The sequence below is a fragment of the Microcaecilia unicolor genome, chromosome 7 (genome assembly GCF_901765095.1).
Source record: "Microcaecilia unicolor chromosome 7, aMicUni1.1, whole genome shotgun sequence".
NCBI classification, from domain to species: domain Eukaryota; kingdom Metazoa; phylum Chordata; class Amphibia; order Gymnophiona; family Siphonopidae; genus Microcaecilia; species Microcaecilia unicolor.
In genome coordinates, this window is record NC_044037.1 from 88,703,177 (window position 1) to 88,722,165 (window position 18,989).

Consider the following 18,989-nt stretch of genomic DNA (forward strand, 5'->3'; position numbering starts at 1 on the left):
AGATATATTTCAAAACAGGTCAGAAACAGAAAATAATTTTTTTCAATTGAACTGTGAACTTTATTCTATGCATGAAACTAAACTGTTGTGACCTAGTAATGGATAAGCTGGTCATAGGCCATCATTTGTTTTAAGCATATGATCTCCCCAGAGCCAGTTTTATTGCTTCTTATTAATTATATCTTGCCTCCTCCTACCATAGGTGGTACGCCACGAAATCTCCCAGCCATTGAAAGGTCAGGAAAAGAAGTTAAGGAAAGGACAACACTTTTTAGACGGGTAATGCATATTGTTTATTGCATGTTGTAACAGGCTGGAAAAAGCCTATCCTACGGTGACCTTGACTCTCTCTTTTTTAGCATTCTGAAGTGTCATATTACTAAAATGAACCATGCTTTGGGAAAGAGAGCCAAAAAAATCCGCGTTTTCTTTACACTGTTGAATTTGTATCAGAGCCAAGAAAATAACGATTTCTGTGCATTTGTGTCTAGACCTCAAATAACTGTTTTTATAATTGCACTGTGTAGTATAGAAACCTAAAACAGAGTCATTGATGGCAGATAAAGAACATATACCCTATCCAATCTGCCTAATCAGTACTATCCCTTCCTTTCCCTTAGAGACCATCTGTGCTTGTTCCATGCTTTCTTGAATTCAGATAAGTCTTTTGTTTCCACCACCTCTGCCAGGAGGATATTCCACACAACCACCACCTTTTCTGTAAAGAAGTATTTCCTTGGATTACTCCTGAGTTTATTCCCTTTCACACCTTCATCTTATTCCCCCTCGCTCCAGAGCTTACGTTTTTGAAAGAGACTTGCCTCCTGTGCATTTATGCAGTGGAGATATTTAAATGTCTCCATCGTATCTCCTCTTTTGCCTTTTGTCATTTTTGAGATCTTTGTCCGTCCCCATATGCTTTATGACGAAAACCACAGGCCATTTTAGTAGCCGCCCTCTGAACCGACTCCATCCTGTTTATCATTTTGAAGGTGTGGTTTCCAGAATTGTACACAGTGCTTTAAATGAGATAAACAGAGGCATTGCCATCACCTTTTTTCTGCTGGCCATTCCTCTTCCTATGCACCCAAGCAGCCTTTTGGTTTTTGCCATTGCCTTTTCTATTTGTTGGGCATAACGATCATCTGATACTCTCTTGTGCACAGAAGTGCTTGATTCCTGATACTGTTCTGCTCCTTTTAGGTTTTTGCAGCCCAAATGCATGGCCCTGCATTTTTTTTTTTGGTAGCATTAAATCTTAGCTGGTTCTAGATCATTCTTCACGCTTTACTAGATCCCTCTTCATGTTATCTACACCATCTGGTGAGCCTACCATATTGCAGATTTTGATATCATTTGCAAAGGAGCAAACCTTACCAGACAGCCTTTCCACAACAATATTGCCTACAAAAATATTAAAAAGAACTAAACCCTGTGGCACACCACTGGTAACACCCTTTACCTGAGAGTGAACTCCATTTACCATTACCCTTTGTTGCCTTCCACTGAACTAGCTCCTAACCCAGTCAGTCTCTTTAGGGCTCATACCCATAATGCATGTTGTCAGTGTACCAAGGTAATGTTGAATCTGGCTTGTCTTACAGATTGAAGATTTCAAGTCCCTGGAAAAGATTTCAAAAGAAGCAAAGTCCATCACTATTATCGGTGGAGGTTTCCTGGGTAGTGAACTGGCCTGTGCTTTGGGAAGAAGAGGTGAGTTTGGCATTTTTTCTGTGTGCTCATTTGAATCTAGATGCACTGTACCCGTGATGAGGCTTATAGTTTGCACTGTAATCACTGTTCAGTGTCTTTGCTCTGAACACAATAAACGGCAATTCTGTAACCTAGATGCCTACATTTGCACATGCGTTACACGTGTAAATGTTCAGAAAACTAGGACTTAATGTGTGTATATGCACAAATGTGCTAGCAGGGCTCCTAAGTGTTATTCTGCAGTTACCCACTTATCATAGAGTGGATATCTGTAACGGAGCCTTTAAGGGGAGGGACGTAGGTGGGACGTAGGCAGGGCTGTTGTCAAGTTGGAAAATAGTCAAACCTGAAAAATGTCAGTTTGTTTTTTAAGGTTTGACATAGCAAGGTCTGCTGCTTATGCACATTGACGAGGTACAAACATTCCTGCCACATTTAAACATCCACAATTAATACCAGCTCAATGGGTGCTGTAACTGCAGGCACCTAAATGTTAGGTGCATTGATAATAAGGTACGTTTGTATTTTTTTATGATTCAACATTTTTATTGATGACACTTCAAAAGAAACGCATTCCACATGTTAATTATACAGAAACTCAAATATGAAAATGTACTCAGTAAGATCAAATTACTACTACTACTACTACTTAACATTTCTAGAGCGCTACTAGGGTTACGCAGTGCTGTACAGTTTAACAAAGAAGGACAGCCCCTGCTCGAAGGAGCTTACAATCTAAAGGACGAAATGTCAAGTTGGGGCAGTCAAGATTTCCTGAATAGAGGTGTAGTGGTTAGGTGCCGAAGGCGATATTGAAGAGGTGGGCTTTGAGCAAGGATTTGAAGATGGGCAGGGAAGGGGGCCTGGCGTATGGGCTCAGGGAGTTTATTCCAAGCATGGGGTGAGGCGAGGTAGAAAGGAGTTGGCGGTGGTGGAGAAGGGTACTGAGAGGAGGGATTTGTCTTGAGAGCGGAGGTTACGGGTAGGAATGTAAGGGGAGATGAGGGTAGAGAGATAAGGAGGGGCTGCAGATTGAGTGCATTTGTAGGTTAGTAGGAGAAGCTTGAACTGTATGCAGTACCTGATTGGAAGCCAGTGAAGTGACTTGAGGAGAGGGGTGATATGAGTATATCGGTCCAGGCAGAAGATAAGACGGGCAGCCGAGTTCTGAACGGACTGAAGGGGGAATAGATGGCTAAGTGGGAGGCCAGGGAGGAGTAGGTTGTAGTAGTCAAGGCAAGAGGTAATGAGAGAGTTGACGAGAGTTCGGTTGGTGTGCTCGGAGAGGAAAGGGCAAATTTTGCTAATGTTATAGAGGAAGAAGCGACAGGTCTTGGCTATCTGCTGGATATGCGCAGAGAAGGAGAGGGAGGAGTTGAAGATGACTCCGAGGTTGCGGGCAGATGAGACTGGGAGGATGAGGGTGTTATCAACTGAGATAGAGAGTGGAGGGAGAGTGGAAGTGGTTTTGAGTGGGAAGACAATAAGCTCGGTCTTGGCCATGTTCAGTTTCAGGTGGTGGTTGGACATCCAGGCAGCAATGTCGGATAAGCAAGCCGATACTTTGGCCTGGGTTTCGGCAGTGATGTCTGGTGTGGAGAGGTAAAGCTGGGTGTCGTCAGCATAAAGATGATATTGGAAACCATGAGATGAGATCAGGGAGCCCAGGAAAGAGGTGTAGATTGAAAAAAGAAGGGGTCCAAGGACAGATCTGTCATCAAACTTTTAACATTTTATCCCAACCCCACCCTTCTATTTTATACTTCAACAGTTTTTGTTGATGATGAAATAAACAGAACATAGCAAAAAAAAAAAACAACATGCAAGATATAGAGCTACAAAGCTACAAATGTGCATATCACATATTAAACAGAACAAACCATCATCCAAGTTTCCCCCTCCCCTTCCCTCTCCCTCCTCTTTTCCTTCCCACAGGTACGTTTGTATTTTATAACAGACACTTACCACATGGCCTCAAGGTGCCTAAATGAAGATGCTTAGTTACATAATTGCCCCCTAATGGCCAGATTCTATATATGGCGTCTGAAAAATCCGTGCAGATTTAAGCATGTTCTAGAAGATTTAGGAGCAGTTTATAGGATATGTTTAGTCAATATCGTAGCGCCTAAATCTACGCGTGCCCATTTAGGCCAGTAAAAACCTGGTGTAAATCCATATTCTATAATTACGCATGGAAATGTTGGCACGCCCATGAACACCCATAAACACGCCCCTTTTAAACTAGCATTTATTTTGAAATGTGCACTTTTCAATTTAGGCGCAGTTCTTTATAGAATACGCTTAGCAATTTCCATGCATAAATTCTGATAATTGCCAATTAGTGCTCATTTGTTAAATGCTGTTAAAAACACTGATTGGCTTGTTATGCCAATTAAGTTACGTGCAGAAATCTAGGCACCATATATAGAATCTGGCCTTAAGTAGATAAAATTCTGTGTTCTGTCCTTAATGGCTTTCTTCTTTCTCTCAATCTCATTCTGTGTGACATCTGAAAATTGGACCTGTTAGTCTCAAAAGCCTATTTATTATATTCTCTGTAGGTTATGGTAACTTATAAGACCAATATCAAGAATTTATGCGGTTTTCTCCAGGATCAATATGACTTTATAATACAATGTACAAAAGTGATTTAATGACACTGCCACTTATTGAATTATTTCAGCAGCACAGTTAATAGCCTTAGGATAACAAATCAGTTTTCACACTGTGGTAGGGCAGGGGGGAATCATGTGATGCACCACTGATTGGATGGACATGTTGTGTGGTGGATGCTCTAAGCTGCTGCAGGAGAGGGTGGCAATAAATCTGCGGCAGATTATCTGTATCTTTACCTCGTGGGATTTTGTGTTCATCCACTTAGGTGGATAGCTTACCCCGATAATAAATCTGCAGTAGGCATAGTAGAATTGACACACTCAGTGATGAAATTGATTTGGCCCCAGAAATGCATCACAAATCAGACATGTATTCCTAGCAGCCTAATGAAGAGCCATCGGCAAAGAGCTGGGACTACCTTGTCCACCTGCTCCACAGGAATCCATAGAAGCAGAGGCTAAAGAAAGTACAAAGCAATTAGCCTTTAATATGATTAGTCAATTAAGGTCAGCAAGTGCTGGGTAGCAAGTTTAGATTAAAATAGTTACATCATTTGTAAAGTGTGACCTTAAATGATGGTACACATGAAAGAAGCTGAGTAGAGAATCAACAAGAAGAAAAATAAAAAGAAAGAGAAAGCTATGACAAATGGAAATTCAGCAGAAAAAAATGAGATGCACAATAGTTACAAATATGAGATACGCCAAAGATGGCAGGACTTATAGATAAATAGCTAAAGAATGTCTTGGGCAAGATAACACCTCCCCCTTGCTTCTGTTGTGCATGTTGAATAAGTGGTAGTATCTATAAGGCCTTTTCTCTCTCAGATCACAAGGAGATAACCTTAGAATAAGTAACCTGTTCTTGATAAGGAACTTGTCGTCTTCTAGAGGGACAAATACATTATGAGTCTCATTTTCAAAGCACATGGACTTACAAAGTTGCATATGGTACCACGTAACTTTGTAAGTTTATGTGCTTTAAAAATGAGCACCATTATCTCCTTATTCCAAGTTTTCATGCATGGCAACAAGTTACCTGATTAGCTGCACCTATATCTTGTGGCTTCACTGCTTGGCCGAGTCACTTCACCTGCCAGTTTTCAGGTATAAACTAAGTGCTAGATTTAGTAACTTGCATTAACATCTTAATGAGCATTATTGCACATAGATCATAATAACGTGCATTATTTGTGTGATATTTAATGTAAGACCCATTGTCCTAGAGAACCTATTTGCAAATTTACTTGTGTTAAATCATTAATATGTGTTGTTAGAGCTAGCTATTGCTGTACATTTGCTACTTCAAGGGGTTTGCACATACCCACTTGTACTGAAATGAAGCTTGGTTTTGGAAAGGCAATTAAATTGAGATCAATATATTGTTCAGAAATTGATACGGTCATTTCAAAATTATTCTGTCTTTGATCCTATTTAATGAATGCAGGCTTGCATAGAAGATGAGTTTATTACTTTAGGGGACGTGGAGGGGCATTTTTGATATGACATCTAAGTCCAACTTTATACGTTTTGCAAAAAAAAAAAAAAAAGTCCAAAATTTGAATAAGAGAGTTCATTTTCCAAAAAGAAAAACATCTATCTTTTGTTTTCAAAAATACAGTTTTTAACAAGGTTTTGTGCATTGGACATTTTGTTTTTGGTCTATTTAAAAAAAAAAAAAGGTCCAAGTGAGAAACGTAGAAAATCAAGCTATTGGGATATAGGAGGGGCCAGCATTTTTAGTAGACTGATCTCCTAGACATCCCAGGAGATAAATGTGGCACCCTACTGGACTTTAAAAACATTCTCCTAGATACACATCGCACCGCTGTTCCCTTATCTTGTCTGCTGAGCACCCCAAACCCATTTCCCACAGCTGTACACAATAGCCCTTATGGGTGAAGAGGGCACCTATATGTGAGTACAGTGGGTTTCTGGTGAGCTTTGGAGGGCTCACAGTTTTCACTACAAATGTGACAGGTAGAGGGAGATAGGAACCAGAGTCCACCACTCCATGGTGCACTTCACTGACTACTACACTACTCCTGGGACTTGCATGCTGCTCTAATAGACCTGGCTGTAACTTCTGAGGCTGTATAGAGGCTGCTAAATCATATTTGTATTCACATTTGTGAGGAGTGGGAGAGGGGTCAGTGACCACTGGGGGGATATTGGGGAGTCATCCCTGATTCCCTCCAGTGGTCATCTGGTCATTTAGGGCACCCTTTTGTGCCTTATTCATTATAAAGACCAGCATAGCCTATGTAGCCTGCCCAGTAAGGTTGTTAGGGTTCTAATTACACTTCATGCAACTCTATGCCTTTATTAGGGTTGTAATTACTGCTTGTCTGGGAAAAAAAAATGACCCCCCCCCCCCCCCCCAACATTTTTCCAAATAACCCCAAAACAAATGTACTGTTGTTAAAAAAAAAAAAAAAAAAAAAAAATATATATATATATATATATATATATATATATATATATATATTGCTATTATCGACAGGTGTTAATGCAAGATGCTGTAAAAACTAGATGGTCCCAGGGGAGGAAGTGACGTCGTCTAACTTGATGGCAGCCTAGTTCTTTCCTCCTGCCTGCTGCTGAGCGAATCTCCCTTTATCTGCATCCATCGTAGGATTTTTCTGCACAGGAGTGACAGACGTTTGAAGAGAATTAGTGTCAATATGAGGAAATCCCAGCATGGTCCGGGAAAAGAGAAGGATAAGTCCGCTACTAAGACTCCATCAAAATCGGTGCGCTGCCATGCTGATTCTGACTCTGTGCTTTCTGTATCAGATTCCCTGCGAGTGCTTTCAGATGCTTGTGACAACTGAAGCGCTATTTTGCTGAGATAAAGGAGGAAGTTAAAGCTTTGCAAGTGGACATTGTAGATCGCATTGACCACTTAATTGCAGATATGCGGGAACTGGGAGGTCATGTGTCTAAGCTGTAAATCAAAATGGAGGAGCACGTGGACCATCTGCCTTGCAGAAGTGTGTTTCACAGTTGTTTTGAGTATCACAAGGAGCTGCTTTATAAGGTAGACAATTTGGAAAACAGAAGATGTTGAAAGAATTTGCATTTCCAGGGGATTCCTGAAGGTGGAGAAAGGTGGTGCTCGCAGCTTTTGGGCTCTGACGGTGATGGAGCCTCCCTTCAATTTGAAAAAGTCCACAGAGCATTGGCCAAACCCCAAGACTGTACTCCTAGGGATTATTGTGGCACATTTTATCCACTTTCCGGATAAGGAACTAATTTTGGCCAAAGCTCAGCAGACTACTCAGCTGATATATAATGAGGCAAAGGTCTCTGTGTACCAAGATCTTTCCTCATATACTTTGCAGCAGCAGAAAGTGCTGAAATCTGTTGATCTTTACATAAGTATTAGCATACTGGGATAGACGGAAGGTCCATCAAGCCCAGCATTCTGTTTCCAACAGAGGCCAATCCAGGTCACAAGTACCTGGCAAGATCCCAAAACAGTACAATACATTTTATGCTGCTTATCCTAGAAACACTACCTTACACACTTATCAGTTGAACATACAGAGTCATGCAGTTATTGAAAATATCTGGGTTTTTTTTAATATCTATTTTTTTTAAGTAGGGAAGTCTCATAGGTCGCTAGGGTTACCATTGTTGTAAAACCCTCATTTTGCGACAGTTGTAATCATTGACGTACCCTACCAACCTCCTTTAATCTATTTTATTAATGTTTTTACTTTTTATCTTCTTTTTAACTTTTTTTGTAAAAAGGATTACCCTTAATATACTTTCACTAATACTGCATACTCTAAGGAGCTTAGTTTATAAACTGTTTATCATTTTGACAAATAACGTTGTATTCAAAAGCTCAACTTAGCGGGACACAGCCAGCAACATGTGAGAAATTGCAGCATTGGCAGCAGGTGGAGAATACTCAGACGATGAGACCTCGTCTGGGATCTACTGTGGACCCTCCTTGACTGTTGGATATTGCTTTCTTTGGACTTGCTGCAGACATCTAAGTGTGTGTGGGGGAGTGGGGTGAGGGGAGTGTTGAGGATCAGTTTATGATATGACACTGTTTCAGCTTTGAATTCGGGTATTTGCATCCATTGTTGCTCTGGTGTGGATATGTTTGTTTTGATGGGGGGATTTTTGATCTGCTTGGTTACTTGCGATTCTTCTATAGCCCTTTTGTCTGCCGGAAGTGCAGTTGGTGGGGTGGGCCCTCGAGTACGTGTTTGCTGTGTGTTGGTTGACGGTGGCTCCCTCAGGGAAAATGAAGCACTCTGCAGTTTGTGCGGCATGCCACGTGTTCTCTCCCCTTAGCGGCTTATGCCATGTCTGTGAGGAGAGGACAGAGAGAACTTCAGGGACTGTGTCTGCGGTTGTCAGGTTCTCCACATTGGAGCTGTGTGACGCGGGAGGACCTGGGAGTGAAGCACTGTTGATCCAGGAAGAGTCAGGTGCTCAGTCTGATCAGAGGAAGGCGGCCCTGGATGGTTCAGATGCTATTTTGTTGGTGGGAAAATTGGCAGTGCTTGAGACGTCATTACAGCACCTTCCTCTGTCTGATACTCCAGTGCTGCAATGGCAGTTCATGGGGGTGGTTCCTCACCCTCCTGCGCTCCCTTTTTTTTTTACCAGAATTCATCCTCCTGTGCACCAGGCTTTCTGCCTGAAGCAGAATCTGGGACTCCTGGGTCTGTGGCTCCTGAATGTTCCATGACCCTCGGTTCTGAGGTCTTGCCTGAGTCTGGGTGTGGGACTAGATGGTCAGGAGGACAGTGGCCTTTATTCTATACTGTACTATACTATGCTATCAGAGTTTTATATACCGCTAACATTCCAAAAAGGATTCAAAGCAGTTTACAATGAAAGAAAAATTCCAACAGAAAGGAGGAATTTACAATTCAGAATTGCACATTAACTGAACGATTACACATAAAATAATAAATCAAAAACAAAAATAAAAAACAAAATCCACAAAACAAATCAAAGTGGAATTATTTCTGTCCAGATGAGGAGGTGTTGAAGGAGGACCCGGAGTGGTTTCTGTTGGATTATTTGTAGTAAATAATTAGCAGATTTTTATACACACAGCTTCAGCTTTAGAAATGTTAATTTCTTTTCTTCATCTCTCTCACATACACCCCAGAATAATTCACTGCTGAGTCACTTTAAAGTTGAAGTAACAAAACATCTGTTTACTCACAGTTTGTAGTTAGATTATATTCAGACAGGCTTATATATACATAATACTATACATTTGGATTATCAGCTCTTTCCATGTGCTTAGATGGTAATGGATGCTCACACCATAGATCCTCAGCTTAGGAGAGACCATGAGCTCCATGTGCTGTGCCTAACCCCCACAGGAAGTTGCATGGGTGTGACCTCTCTAGGAAATTCACATCAGAGGTCACAGAGTAATCACAGAGAAAAATTGGTGACAGACAATGCATGTAAAATACAATACATTATTCCAACAAACCCCTTCTCATGCATAACTGTCATGCAATTATTAATTCATACAAAGTCCAAGCTTTATTCGCAGATTCACAAAATGTTCTCTGGGTAACGGTTTGGTCATGATGTCAGCTGTCATCTCACTGGTGTGACAATAGTGTAGACTGATGACCCCTTCTTTCGCCAGCTCTCGCACGTTGTGATATTTCGTTGCGATGTGCTTGGTGCGTGACTGAACCTTGTCATTCTGTGACAGTCTGATGCAGCTCTGATTATCTTCCATTATCTGGATTGGTCTCTGTTCAGCTATTCCAAAATCCAGCAAAAGTTTTTCAATCCACATCAGTTCTCTGCATGCTTCTGATACAGCCACATATTCAGCTTCTGTAGAAGACAGACTCACAATACTTTGTTTATGACTGGCCCAAGAAATTTGTACATTTCCATACATAAACACATATCCACTTGTGGATTTATAATCAGAATGATCCCCTGCCCAATCTGAATCACAGTAACATATTAGTTTTGGATTACTATTGGCTGAAATCTTTAATTTACAATCAATGGTACCCTTTAAATACCTTACCATCCTTTTAACTGCAGTCCAATCTGATTTGGTAGGTGAGCTGACCCTTCTGCTCAAAATTCCTACTGCATTTGCTATATCAGCCCTGTATGTGGTAGTCAGATATAAAAGCTTACCTATGGCTGATCTATATTGGATGTTATCTGGTAAAGGTTCTCTTACTGTTTCATCCTTCAGAAAATCAGTGATCATGGGAGTGCTTACAACTTGGGCATCTTGCATACCTAAACTTTCAATAAGCTCATTTATTTTCTGCTTCTGGCTTAGAAGATAAGAACCATCATTTTGTTTCTCAATTTCTATACCAAGATAGTATGACACATTACCAAGTTCTTTTATCTCAACATTCAGGTTTAAATATTTTACAATGTCCTTGTACTCTTGCTCACTTTCGCTTGCAATGAGCAGATCATCAACAAAAGCTAAAATGTATGCATATTGTCCATTTCTGCACCTAGTGTACAAGCATTTATCTGCTTCACCTTGCTTAAATCCTAAATTTGTCAATATTTCATGCAATTTGTCATTCCAACATTTTGCACTTTGCTTTAATCCATAAAGACCTTTGTTTAATTTACACACTAGCTGTCTTTGTTTTGTATTTATGAAACCTGTTGGCTGTTCCATGTACAAGTCTTCAGTTATATCTCCATGAAGAAATGCTGTTTTCACATCAATGTGGTTGACTTGCATGCCTTTTGAGACTGCAATGCTCAGAAGTGTTCTAATTGTCGTGTGTTTCACTACAGGTGCAAACACTTCATCAAAATCTTCTCCATATTTTGAAGATATCCCTTTGCGACTAATCTGGCTTTATACCTTTCCACTTTTCCTTGTGCATTCCTTTTTAACTTGAATACCCATTTGCATCCTATAGCTTTCTTGCCAGGAGGTAATTTTGTAAGAATCCAAGTTTTATTTTTATCCAATGCATCAATTTCTTCTTGTGCAGCTTTACGCCATTCAGCAGCTTCTTCTGCTGGCATTTTCTCAATCTCATCCCATGTTAAGGGCTCTTGAGCTTCTGCTGACTTTGTTAGGTAAGACAGTCTTGGGGGTGGAACACCTTTGTTTTCCCTGGATGAGCGTCTGACAACAGGTTGGTCTGACCTTTCCGCATCCTCTAAATCTGAGAGTCCTTCTCCAATTGATTCCCCTTCTCCAACTGTACTGTCTCCTGCAATGATCCTTTCTGTGTCTGCTTCCTCTGCCTGTTCCTCGTTAGATACAGATGAGTTGCTTTCAGACATCTGCCTTGGTATGGCATTTATATACACTGGCATGTCTATTATGGTTCTAGTTTCATATTCTGGATGATAAGGCTCATCTGGGATAATCCAGCCTTTATCAACCCTTTTGTTTTCATCAAAATATGTAACATGTCTTATGCCAACAATGCCAGTTTTCAGATTCAAAATTCTATATCCTTTGTGTCCTGGAGCATAGCCAACTAAAATGCCCCTTTCTGTTGTGGAATCCAGCTTATGCCTTCTTTGCTTTGGTATATGAGCATATGCTGTACTTCCAAATGTTCTTGTGTGTGACAGGTTTGGCTTCCTACCCTGCCATGTCTCATGTGGTGTGCGCTCAGCGCCTTTAGTTGGCATTCTGTTTTGTAGGTACACTGCTGTGAGAATGGCTTCCCCCCATAGTCTTTTAGAGAGATTGCTATCTGACAGCATACATCTGGTCATTTCCACAAGTGACCTAAATTTTCTCTCTGCAACAGAATTTTGCTCTGGTGTATAAGCTACTGTTGTGATATGCTGAATGCCTTCTTGTTCTAGAAATGTGCGCATGCTTTGTGAAGTGAACTCACCACCATTGTCGGTCTGAAGAACCTTTGGTTTTCTTTCAAATTTATTGCTCACCATGGCTACGTATTTCTTCAGCATGTCTGTGACTTGACTTTTTTCTTTCAGCAAATAGGCCACACAATATCTAGAGAAATCATCCAAGAATATTAGCACAAATCTGTTATTTCCCAATGATGGGATATTAAACGGTCCACATAAGTCACTGTGTATTAAGTCCAGTACTTTATTACTCCTATTTCCTGTGTATGCAGGAAATGAGGGTCTCACACCTTTTTGAGTAACACAGTCTATGCATTTCTCCATTTTACCAGTATCTGCACTTATTTGAATGCCTGTGGCAAGTTGCTTACTGTGAAGATCCTGGATCACCTTAAAATCACGATGTCCCAGGCGGCGGTGCCAGATTTCCAGACTACATTTACCATCATTCTTCCTTACTTGCGCCAGATGTGAGGCTTCACCTGAAATGCTCAGTTTATAAACATCATTATGCATAAAAGCTTCAGCATACACTTCATCATTTTTAGAGATTGTGCACTTACTGTTTTCAAAATGAATCGCAAATCCCTTCTTATCTAATGTAGATACACTAAGCATATTGCAAACTGCTTGGGGAATATACAAGACATCACTTACAGGAATTTCTTTAACTTCATTAGACACTTTGCATTTTAAGAATCCAATGCCTTTTGCTTGGATCTGAGTAGTCCCTGCGTTTGCAGTTTGAAGAATACCTTCTTCTGGACTCATTTCCTGAAAGAAATCCTTACAATTGGTTAAATGGCATGTGCTCCCCGAATCCAAAATCCAAGTACTTTCATTTGAATTATTATTTACCGTAGTCAAAGATTTTTCTACCATTAGAAAGCTCTTATGTTTATCTTTGTCTTTTGTACATGTCCTGCTTGGAAAATTCTTTTGTTCCATTGGCTTAGGTGAGCTAGAGGGGGTGTTTTGTGTTTCCTTACACCATTTAGATACATGTCCCTCCTTTCCACATGAATAGCAAATCAGCTTGCCCTTAGGTGGAGTTTTCCCATAGCTCCGCCTTCCTCTGTTCTTTGCCAAGAGATTTGTTTCATTTCTCTCTGACTGTCTTTGAGAACACATCTCCTCAGAATCATTAATTATGCATTCCTGCCTCAGTTTTGATGCTGCCTGTTCAAAAGATTGCCCTTCAATGGCTTCATTTACAGACCTAAAAACATCAAACTTCTTTGATAGTGAGGTAAAAAGAAATGCTCTTTTCAATGCATCACACATGGGAATTCCAGAAAGTTCTAACTTTTGAAATGAAGACATAAGATGCATAATGTGATCATTACATTTACTTTTATCCCTTAATTTGGTCTCATTTAACTCTGCTAACCAAATTGGTTGCTGTTTTGCATATGTAGTTGCATACATAGTTCTTAGTTTATATAAAATTTCGTTTGCTGTATCTTTTGCCTCCACCAATATGGCTTGTTTCTCTGAGAGAGCTTCAAAAAACATGCACTTCACATAATAGTTTGCATTGTCCCATTCAGCCATATTTTCAGCTGTTCTGTTTTGGTCTAAACATATACTTAATTTCTTTGCTTGAAGGAGACATCTGAATCTTAGTTCCCACTGCTGATAATTAAATTCAGTTAATTTAGGCACCTTGAGAGAGTAGAAAAATGGTGAATTTCCTCCCTCAGCCATTTCTTAGCCTTCTGTCTGCTGTTTAGTGTGTGGGGGGAGAGAGAGACAGACTGAATCTTTCTTTTAAAACTTAAGAGAAAAATTTGGCTTTTTCACTGCCTGGTAATATTTCTCCCTTTTTCAATTCCTGGGCTGGGCCCATAACCCTTTTGTTGGATTATTTGTAGTAAATAATTAGCAGATTTTTATACACACAGCTTCAGCTTTAGAAATGTTAATTTCTTTTCTTCATCTCTCTCACATACACCCCAGAATAATTCACTGCTGAGTCACTTTAAAGTTGAAGTAACAAAACATCTGTTTACTCACAGTTTGTAGTTAGATTATATTCAGACAGGCTTATATATACATAATACTATACATTTGGATTATCAGCTCTTTCCATGTGCTTAGATGGTAATGGATGCTCACACCATAGATCCTCAGCTTAGGAGAGACCATGAGCTCCATGTGCTGTGCCTAACCCCCACAGGAAGTTGCATGGGTGTGACCTCTCTAGGAAATTCACATCAGAGGTCACAGAGTAATCACAGAGAAAAATTGGTGACAGACAATGCATGTAAAATACAATACATTATTCCAACAGTTTCTGGATGTGCTAGAGGACTTGGAGTCTCCTTTGAGAGAGGATCCGTCCGTGGTTTGGATTTTCTACCACTAGGAGCTTCCTGTGCTCATGGCTCTTGCTGAAGGGCATGTGTGCACTTCTGCTGGTGTACCCTTTTAATGAGGATCTCAGAGTTGGTTGAAGCCCAATGGTAGCATCCAGAGACTTCCTTGCTTCAGCGAGAGGAACAGGAGCATTTTCACTTGCAGAATGTGGATGCTTTGGTTACAGCAGTGACTAAGAAAACAGTGGTTCCCATGGAGGGTGGTGCTGACCTAAAGTATCCACAAAATTGCTGCATGAAGTTTCTCTTGAAATGGTCCTATGAGGTTCTGCTCTGCCCTTGCAGCCTGCCATTTGTGTCGGTTATGTGGCACGTGTCTGTTTCCGCTAGGTGGAATAGTTGCCAGAGGCACCAGGCGGCGTGTTGGAGGATCTCATCAGTGTCGGGATAGAGACATCCTTTCTGCTGGATACCCTGTATGACCTAGTCAAGGCTTTGGCAAAGTCCTTGGCATTGTTAGTGGCCAAATGCCATTTACTGTGGCTGCAGCAGTGGTCTTCAGATGTGGTGTCTAAGGTGCACCTCAGTGTTCTACGGATGTGGTGTCTAAGGTGCACTGCAGTCAGTTGTCCTTTTGAGGCCGAGCTCTGGCGAGGATTTGGAAAAGTTGGTGAAGGATTTGGGGGAGTCTAAGGATTCTTGGCTGCCGGAGACTCGATTTCAGTCTGCCTTCCTGGGGGGCACCCAGGTGATGTCTCTGGGACCTCCAGTGATATCTCCAGAGTCAGTTTGCCGGTTATCAGCATGGTCATTTTGGAGCAGGCCCCAGTCCCTTCAACTTTTTAGGAGCAGATGGCGAGAGGGTCGAGAGGGAGCTTCTAGGGCTACTTGCTCCTCGCAATGAAGTTTTGGAGGTCCAGGCTCTGGATCCACCCATTGGATGGGGGGGGGGGGGGGGGGGAGGTTACACCATTTGTTCCAGACCTGGACCCACATTACCTCAGACCATTGGTTCCTAGACATTATGCAGTTCAGCTACTTTCTGGAATTCCATTATTCCCTGCCCAACCTGTTTGTGGTTTTGCCTTGCAAGGCAGCACAGAAAGCATCTGGCATCCATCAGATCTTGGACAGGCTGTTGACTTTGGAGGCTATTGTGTCAGTTCCGAGGTTTTGGCAGGTATTCCATCTGTTTTGTGGTGCCCAAGAAGGAAGGGAGCCTTTTAGCCCATCCTGGACCTCAAAGGGGTAAACATGGCTCTCAAGGCTTCCTCTTTTCTTATGGAGACACTGTGGTCAATCATTGTGGCTGCTCTCAAGGGGAAGTTTCTGACGTCCCTGGACCTATCCGAGGCCTATATCTACATCCTAATCCATTCGTCCCATTGCAAGTATTTGCACTTTGCGGTTCTTGGTTCTTCACTATTGGTTCTGGACCCTCCTGTTTGGTCTGGCGATGGTGCCACAGACCTTCACCAAGGTCATGATCATAGTGGTGGCCTACCTGCTCCAGGAGGAGATGCTGGTGCACCTGTACCTGGACAATTGTTTCCCTTAACCTAATATTAAACCGCTGGTAAAACCAACAAGCCATCTTGAGAAAATCGTACTTAACCTAGCACTATGGTGAACAGCCAGAGCTGTTCCATCCAAGGCAGAATCGTAATGTTGCAATTAGTGATAAGCAAAGACATCTGCCAGTTGAACAAAAGCTCCTCCCCTTAAATTCTGTAGCGGTAAAAAAGAATCATCCAGATAGAGCACATGTTCCAAACATAAAATCCCCAGGCTCCCCCACCTACGAAAGGACCCATTTTCAACTCCAGGAATAAACACCGCATTCTCCTGAAAAGGTAGTAGGTCTGAGGTGTGGGAAGAGTTGCCCCAATAATTAGTAAGGGCCCGCCATAATACATCAAGGGATTTAACAAAACACTTCCCCACGTGTCAATGAAGAGTGCCATTCCAGGTACCTGTAAAAGAAAAAGTGCCAAGGTTAGAACAACTCTGTCTCCACACTGATAGGGGTGTAATCCTCCCTTCCCAGATATTAATCTCCAGATGTCTAGTGAGACAGTCATGGTTATACTTATATAGATCAGGGAACCCTAAGCCCCCAACCTGCCAATTACCTATCAACATATGTAGAGAAACTTTAGCTTTTTTTACCACCTCAACAAAAGCGGGAAAGGTGTTGATGAAGAGTAGGGATGTCCTTCTGTAATAAGAAGATCTGGAGAGTATATAACCATTTGGAGAATTCTACCAGCTTAAAGAGGTGTATCCAGTCATGTAACCGTAAAAGTAACTTTTGCCATCCTAATAAAATTTACACCGTCCAGAAAATGTGAAATATTAAGATGATATAACTCTGAGGGTTCCATGGACAGGCAAATACCCAAATAGTAAAAAAAGTGGTGTGCCCAATGCAAAGGGAACAAACTTGCCCAGCCCTGTTGAACCTGTTCCGAGGATGCCAGCGCCAGTGATTTTTGTAAATTTAATTGAAAACCTGAAAAATCACCTTATTCTTGAAAGACTTCCATTAAACCCGCAAGCGACTGCTGCAGGTTAGAGAGGTGGACCAGTGAGTCATCTGCAAATACAGAAATTTTAAATGTTGAGGACTTAAATATTACCCCTGTAATCTTTGGATTGGCTAAGATATCCCTGAGCAGGAGATCTAGTACCAAAACAAAAAGTAAGGAGGATAAAGGACATCCCTGGTGTGTGCCCCAATGGATTAAAAAATGGCTGCAAAAAAATCCCATTTACCCACATAACAGCTTTCTGAATAGACAGCCTGCACCACATCGGGGGGAAAAAACCTGGTAATCCCTTACGCTGGTAAAACCTTAAAGAGAAAACTCCAGTAAACATGATCAAAGGCCTTCTCAGCATCAAAACTGATTAGAAGAGAAGGCAACTTGTTTTTCTGCACCATTTCTAAGGTAGCTAAGATAATGTGAATATTCTTATTAGCCATCTGGCCCCTAACAAATGCCACCTGAGAATACTCTACTATATGGGGAAGCATCTGAGCGAACCGATTCGCTAGAATCTTGGCAAATAACTTCAAAATTTAGCAGAGATATGGGCCTGTACGAACTGGCAGAGCACGGATCTTTATCCAGTTTAATAGTACAATCATTTGAGCTGTTTGCAGAGACTCTAGCAGAATCTTAATAGTAGCCATATGTAGGTGTGATTATAGACTCAGCTCTATTGTTCAATGATCAGATGGCCTAGTGGTTAGAGCACCGGTCTTGCAATCCAGAGGTGGCCGGTTCAAATCCCACTACTACTCCTTGTGATCTTGGGCAAGTCACTTAACCCTCCATTGCCTCAGGTGCAAACTTAGATTGTGAGCCCTCCTGGGAGAGAGAAATATCTAGTGTACCTGAATGTAACTCACCTTGAGCTACTACTGAAAAAGGTGTGAGCAAAATCTAAATAAATAAATCTAAGACAATTATGTTCTATTAGAAATACAATAGATAATAATTCATTGCATACTTTAAACTTATGCTTATATTACGACACGTCTTGATTATTGTAATATCATTTCTTCGGGCATTACCAAATTCAATTTGAAGCGTTTTGAAGAGTTATGCTAGCCCTTGCTCTCAGTAAAATACAGGCCAATGGCTCATAATAAGAGCTAGGCTTCTTAAAATCAAAATCATCTCTGATACAAAAGAGAGCTAGCCTGTAAGAATCAGTGTTCACCTTTGACACAGTTACATTTCAATGTGGCAAGTGCTGAGCTGGCAAAGGGAGGGAGGCACTTCTCTGGGACTGGCACCTGTGAGAAGTTATGAGCAAAGCTGTTAGGGCTAATGTACATCATTAGAAGGTCGGATGCAAGGGGGGTACGCACACCAAGGGGAGGGGGTAGAGCGGAAGAGGGCAACATGACCTGTGAGATCATCTCACAGATGGGCTCTCAAGAGATTTTGTTTATACTTAGGGCTTGAGAACATGTGAAGTCATTTTAATTAAACTGATAAGGGCTAGGAACCCTGTTGAGACAGCTGGGGTCCATTGGCACCAATGAAGCCAAAATGGTATATAAGGACCAGTCTGGAGAGTATTAAATTAGACAAGAGGAGAAGAACAGAGAAGGAAGACTCCAGAAGGCTAGAGAGAGAGAGGACGTACCATGATATGCAGTTCCATTATGTGAATGCTTGACTTGCCTGTACTGCTATTGGTAAGATTATAATAAACTATCTTATTATATCTATTGAATACTGGGTTCCTTTTTAATTACAGACCTAGCTACAGCCTGGTCTATGCAGACCTGCCATGCGCAGATACAGGATTGGGGTAATTAAGCATCTAGAGGGGATTTGCAGTTCTCTCTAGGATAGTACAGAGAGCCCATGGCTTCCGCTGCCCAAATGGGTGAGGCAGATCTAATTATATACAGTTTACAAACTATTCAAAACACAGCTGCTTGTATAATTTGTAGAGCTTCAAGATATAAGTCTATGCCTTTACTACG

General features: G+C 41.3%; 1 protein-coding gene across 2 annotated transcripts in view; it reads left to right on the forward strand.

Moving 5' to 3' along the window:
* AIFM1 (apoptosis inducing factor mitochondria associated 1) overlaps window positions 1-18,989 on the forward strand; it is a 96,275-nt gene that overhangs the window by 43,045 nt on the left and 34,241 nt on the right. For both annotated transcript variants that reach the window (XM_030209054.1, XM_030209055.1), the window contains 2 exons: window positions 203-279; window positions 1,605-1,713. In XM_030209054.1, coding sequence (XP_030064914.1) covers window positions 203-279; window positions 1,605-1,713 — 186 coding nt within the window. The remainder of the gene's footprint in view (window positions 1-202; window positions 280-1,604; window positions 1,714-18,989) is intronic.